The 6219-nt window shown below is 46.6% G+C and overlaps 1 protein-coding gene across 1 annotated transcript; it reads left to right on the forward strand.

The window, feature by feature from the left end:
- The first annotated feature begins 375 nt into the window (after positions 1 to 375).
- Positions 376 to 5973, forward strand: LOC128063770 (zinc finger protein 154-like). Its single transcript, XM_052656582.1, has 3 exons — positions 376 to 631; positions 2004 to 2130; positions 5825 to 5973. Exons 1-3 carry the CDS (start codon positions 599 to 601, stop codon positions 5905 to 5907), a joined length of 243 nt encoding a protein of 80 aa, XP_052512542.1. The 5' UTR covers positions 376 to 598; the 3' UTR covers positions 5908 to 5973.
- Positions 5974 to 6219: the final 246 nt, after the last annotated feature.

Raw genomic sequence — 6219 nt, forward strand, 5'->3', positions numbered from 1 at the left:
TGGCTGCAGTCAGGGGGTTGGTTGAGGCCACAAAATAGTATTTTTGGCCTCTGGGAGCATGTTGAGCTTCACCGAGTCTGAAACATGTCTCCAAACACAGGGGTGATCAGCTGCAGAGAACACTTGGCAGAAATGCGGTCATGACCCCTTTAAACAGGGGGTGAAGCTCACTTGGATGTGCCACTTTCCAAACTCCTCTCCTGGCCAACCTCACAAGTGCCCAGACCCAGCTCTCTGCGGATCCATGGGGACTACATTACCCAGAATGTTCAGAGTCGAGCGGCAACAATGTTACCCAATGAGAGCTTAGAAAGAGGAGGCCGCGGAACGTGAGGGAGGAACTTCCGGCTTTCTCCGCTCGGGGGCCATGTTAGCTGTTCGCGGTTTTGTTTAACCGGCGTGAAAGGTGCGGGAATCTGGGCCCGTCCTGAGGTGACGGAATTGAGGAAGTGCGAGAGAGAGGTTCTGTCCCCGCTGCACAGAGGCGGGTCTCAGGCTCGACGCCGCCGCCCGGGGGGCCCCATCCCAGGCCTCGGATCCGGACCGCCGCGCCCGTCTGCTCTCTCCTCTCCTGGCCCCGCTCCGCCCACAGAGTCCGATGGCAGCGGCAGCCCGAAAGAACCCGCTTCAGGTAAACGCTGGTCCTCCGAGCCGTGACCCCACCAGACATTAAAAACCCAGGGTTTAGGACGGTGAGGCGGTCGTGGGTGGGACCCTGTTTCTGATAGCGTGGTGGCGCGTGGGAGAGGGTGACAGGCAGAGGGACACCTGTTAAAGGGCGAACCGAGCGCTGCGGCACCGAGATTGAATGGGTACCAGCGTCGCAGCCTTCAGGGCCAGGCACTGAGCCTGGGAGGCCTGAGCCCATCGAACCCCGCCATAGGCTCATCCTTCAAGAGTTGGCGTTTTCCACATTTCCTACGGCTACAGAGGCACTTTTTTGGAGCCAGCGTGCGAAGTGCTGTTGCGAGGGTGTCCCATTTCTTCACTGGCCCTGACCACCAGACATGTTCTCTGGATTGTGGTTTCTTGCGATCTCTTGCTGCCTTGTCCCCAGTTTGGGATCTGGAAGTCCTGGAGAAACCCCACGGCCAGGGTTATATGAAGGGATTTTTGTTTCTGACAGCCATCATAAACAGGTGTGAAAGGTCTTCAGTCTTATTGTGCCTGCAGGATTTTAGTTGTGGCATGAGGAATCTTTAGTTGCAGCACGAGGAATCTTTAGTTGCAGCATGCAAACTCTTAGTTGTGACTTGTGGGATCTAGTTCCCTGACCAGGGATCGAACCCCGGGTCCACTGCTTTGGGAGCTTGGAGTGTTAGCCACTGGACCACCAGGGAAGTCCCACGTTGTATTTTCTGATGTGAACCATGAGGGAGTAAAACAGGATTCAGGTATACTCCTGTTGTTTTGTTTTGAGCAGGTGTGGTAATGGGAGCTCTATTAACTGAGATGAGGAAGTTGGAAATAGTAATATTCTCCAGAGATATTAGAAACTTCTGAGATGTTTCTGAGAGCATTAGGTGGTGGCATTAATTGAGCGGCTAAATACACAAGTCTAGAAGTCTGGAGTGTGGGACAGTGAGGAGGTGGTGATTGTAGGCATGTTGCTGTTTGATCCAGTCTCACAGATTATGGATACCTGAAAAGGGAATATCCTTGATGACACCAGGGTCCTGGAATTGAGACTTATGTGACCTTGGCCACATAAGTGGAATATCCTGGCATGAGTGTGTGGATCCCTCTATGCCAGGTCCACAACTTTGATACCCACCTCCGCACCTCTTTCTATAGATGACTGGTTCCAGTGTTAAGTGGGACCATTTGAAGACAGTGGCATTAGTAGTGCCAGGGCCTGGTTTCTTCTCTGAGTTGGAGAGTTTGGGAAGAAGATGGGCGTGGGGTGGATGTATGTGTGTTGAGGGGGGCGAGGGTTGGGGGGAGTGGATAGTTGTCATTGAGAAGGGGGCTATTTATGATTTCATCTGTCCCCATCTTGCCAGGGCAGTGTGACCTTTGAGGATGTGGCTGTGTACTTCTCCTGGGAGGAATGGAGTCTCCTTGATGATGCTCAGAGATGCCTGTACCACAACGTGATGCTGGAGAACTTGGCACTTATAATCTCCTTGGGTATGACTGTCAGACTCATGTCTGTTCCTTGAACTGCCTCTGCCCTTTTTCCCCCAGGAGCAGTCTATCCTCACGTCAGGACCCTGGACACTGCTCCCTTCCCCAGTTCCCTGAATTGGTGCTAAGGTTGGTTGGGCTGAGATTTGCGCACTGTGCTCTCCTTCCTTTAGCATATCCAACACTAGCCTTCCTGTCGATTTGCACTCTTATTATTTTTTTAAATTCTTTTCATTATTCTTTTCCATTATGGTTTATCATAGATTTTTTATTTCTTTGGTTCTTGTGTCATCAGAGTGCCATGTATTTGATTGCTGAGAGAGTGGAATCAGGTTGGAGAGCCCACAGAATTTCACAGGATGTGAATCAAGCAAGGTGGCTCAGATGGTGCCTGGCCCTGCATCGTAGTACATAAAGGACATGATGACAGTGCTGTATTCAAACTGCAACAGAAACCCGTTGAGTTTGACTAAAATTTTGATTCCAGTGGCACACTTCATTTGTGTCTTTCCTTCTTCCCCTTTCCTGACACTTTGCTGCTTCATCATTTCTTTTGTCACTTACACTCTCACTTCTAACCTGTGGTCAACCTCACATTTCTGGACTCCTCTCTCACCTGTCTTTCTCACCACTGCATCTGCAGTGCTTTCCGCATTGGCCTCTGTGTGTTGTTTCATGAGGTGTGCACACGTTCTTAAATAGTCCTGCAACACCAGGTGCTCTGATACAATTGTATTTTCTTGGGTCTTGACACAGATTTTTTAAAATTATTTTATTTTTATTCTTTTGAGTGTGTGTGTGACACAGCCTTTTTATACAGTGTTCATGTGTCACCAGCAGACAATTTCCTTTTGAAAGATGGTTGTTGAGGAATGAATTGCAGACCCTGTGTCTCTGCTTTGTGTGTCCACCACATGGTTGTGCCGTTCACCTCATGAGGTCTCTCCCATTCTCTGATCTTGATAGCCCAGTAGTTCTAAGCAGCCCCATCCTCAACCAGAACCAACTCTTTGTTCCTGCAAACAATCGCATGGACAGGTTCTTGGGTTTATTACACTGAACTTGTGTAGCAGCTACCCCCTCCCACCAAAGTCAGTGTGCACTTCACCAGCATTACTTGCTTTCAGGTTGTTGGCATGGAGCAGAGGATGAAGAGGCATCTTCTGAACAGAACATTTCTGTACATGGAATGTCACAGGTCAGGATTCCCAAGGCAGGCATGATCTCCCAGAAGGCCCATTTTTGTGAGCTATGTGACCTGGACTTGGGAGACATTTTGCACTTGACTGAGCACCAGAGGCAGAAACTGTATGATATTGGGGCATGGGAGAAACACTTGTATCTCAGTGTAAAACATCAGCACCACAAGCAGCACATTGGAGAGACATGCCTCAGAAGCAAGATGGGCAAAGCCTCATTTATGAACAACTGCAGATTTTTTGTGTTGGGGAAGTCACTTTCCTGTAGGGAATCCACACAGACCAGGGATAAGTCAAACAGGAGAACTGAGTGTGGAGCAGCCTTTCACAGGAGGAAAACTCATTACAGTCCTGGAGAATGCACTGGAGACTTCAGTTGCAGACATATAGTTTCTCAGCATCAGAGAGTCCTCACTAGGGAAAAATGCTACACATGTAATGAATGTGGGAAATCTTTTAGCAAAAGCTACAGCCTCAATGACCATTGGAGAGTTCACACAGGAGAAAAGCCTTATGAGTGTGGGGAATGTGGCAAATCCTTTAGACAGAGCTCTAGCCTCATTCAGCATCGGAGAGTTCACACTGGAGCAAGACCTCACGAGTGTGATGAATGTGGAAAATTATTTAGCAACAAATCCAACCTTATTAAACATCGGAGAATTCATACTGGAGAAAGGCCGTATGAGTGTAGTGAATGTGGGAAATCCTTTAGCGAAAGCTCTGCACTCCTTCAACACCGGAGTGTTCACACTGGAGAAAGGCCTTATGAGTGCAGTGAATGTGGAAAATTCTTTACATACCACTCCAGTCTCATAAAACACCAGAGAGTTCACTCTGGATCAAGGCCCTATGAGTGCAATGAATGTGGAAAATCCTTTACCCAAAACTCCAGCCTCATTGAACACCGTAGAGTTCATAGTGGAGAAAGGCCTTACAAGTGCAGTGAATGTGGGAAATCTTTTAGCCAAAGCTCTGCACTTCTGCAGCATCGGAGAGTTCACACTGGAGAAAGGCCTTATGAGTGCAGTGAATGTGGGAAATTCTTTACTTACAGCTCCAGTCTCTTAAAACACCAGAGAGTTCACACGGGATCAAGGCCTTATGAGTGCAGCGAATGTGGGAAATCTTTTACTCAAAACTCCAGCCTCATTAAACACAGGAGAATTCATACTGGAGAAAGACCTTATGAGTGTAGTGAATGTGGGAAATCTTTTAGCCATAGCTCTAGCCTTATTAAACACCGAAGAGTTCACACTTGTTAAAGGCCTGATAAGTGCAGTGAATTTGGGAAATCGTTTACCCATAGATCCAGCTTCAGTGACCACTAGAATGTTTACATTGGAGACATGCTTTGTGTGTATTTGTATATGGGAGATTAATCTTTAGGCTCCTAAAACAGCATAATGTCACATTGGATGAACGCCTTACAAGTATGGCAGACGTGGAAAATCGTGTAGCTGAAGTCTAGCTTCAGTATAATCCAGAGAATTCAGTGGAGAAAGCCTTTATAAGTTCAGCGAATGTGGGAAAGCCTTCAGCTGAAGAATGTATTTCACTGAATACCACAGTTTCAAATGGGAGCACTACCTTCAATGTGCAGGTATATATGATTTCTTTGTTGAGTGCAACAACACTGGAGGAAATCCCTTATGAAGATGCCATTTGCCTGTTTTGAACCTCATTCATCCAAACATCCACTTAACTTCAGGTATGTGGGAACTGTGTTGCACTTTTAACCTCTCCAGAACCCTTGCCAGATTGATGTCACTGCTAGTTCTGTAGCAGAAATCATATCACCCCTAACCACCAGGCAGATTTCTATTGTGTGCCACATTCACCCAGCCTAGTGTGTTCAGGGAAGGAAAGCCCAGTGCTGACCTATTTATGGGATGATTCATGAGCAGCTTGAGCACTTAAGTCTTTCCCAGTTTTTTCCCCTCCTTCATGAGTTAAAGCATGGATCTTACCCAATTTTGGCCTAAAGGACTCTGCTGGTAATTTGAAAAGATGGACTACACTTTATTGGTATTATTGATATTATTGGTCTCATGAGACTCTAGTGATGGGATTTTCTAGCCTCCAAGACATCAACCCAGGAAACAGTTTCCCCTTGTTCTTGTTTGTAGAATAGTAAAGGTCTTACTGTTTAAGCCACCATTTATCTTAGGAGTTTCTTCACTGTATGGGGTGGTTTGTTGTTAATTGGGCTTGCTAGCCTGAAGAGATGAAATGCTTTGGTGAGGATCCCAAATTGTGTGCCTCAGTGGAGATAGCATGATGGCAGAATATGCCTCTCTAATTGTGGCCTAGGTTGCATTGCTGCTCAAAGCCTTCCTTTTGACCACCTTCAAGGACCACCTTCGTGGTCCTAATTTATAAATTATATGCCATGATATTTTTCAGGTTCAGAGTTCAAACTGAGGAGGGAGCCGTTTCTGATTGCTGTGACTACTCTCAGTGCTTCTGAGAGCAACATAAACTTGTTCTCTTGTTCACAGGTGATATTGCATCTTGCTCAGCACTGTTAAGGGAAATCTGTTCCCCGGGTCCTGCAGTGGAGCCCTGTGCCTTGATGTCCTGAATTCTGTTTAGAGTAACATCAATGATTTTAAGATTATAGAAACACTGGATTAATAGAGGCGGAGACTACAGCATACTGATTAGAATGTGCCCCTTTCAAAAGGTCACTTAAAATGTTTAATCACTATGGCTTTGGAGGATAAGCAGGTATGGAAATTCTCAGAACTTCTGAAACTTTTTATCTGTATAACTTAGGGCCTTTGTCAAGGAAAATAAAATAAAAGTTTTGTGGATTCCTCTGGCCTTTCTGGGCTGTTCATCTAAGGCCATTGTGCAGACAGAACAAGGATAGAGAGGAGAGAGCTTGTTAGTC

Source organism: Budorcas taxicolor, chromosome 18 (genome assembly GCF_023091745.1).
Source record: "Budorcas taxicolor isolate Tak-1 chromosome 18, Takin1.1, whole genome shotgun sequence".
Classification (NCBI taxonomy): Eukaryota; Metazoa; Chordata; class Mammalia; order Artiodactyla; family Bovidae; genus Budorcas; species Budorcas taxicolor.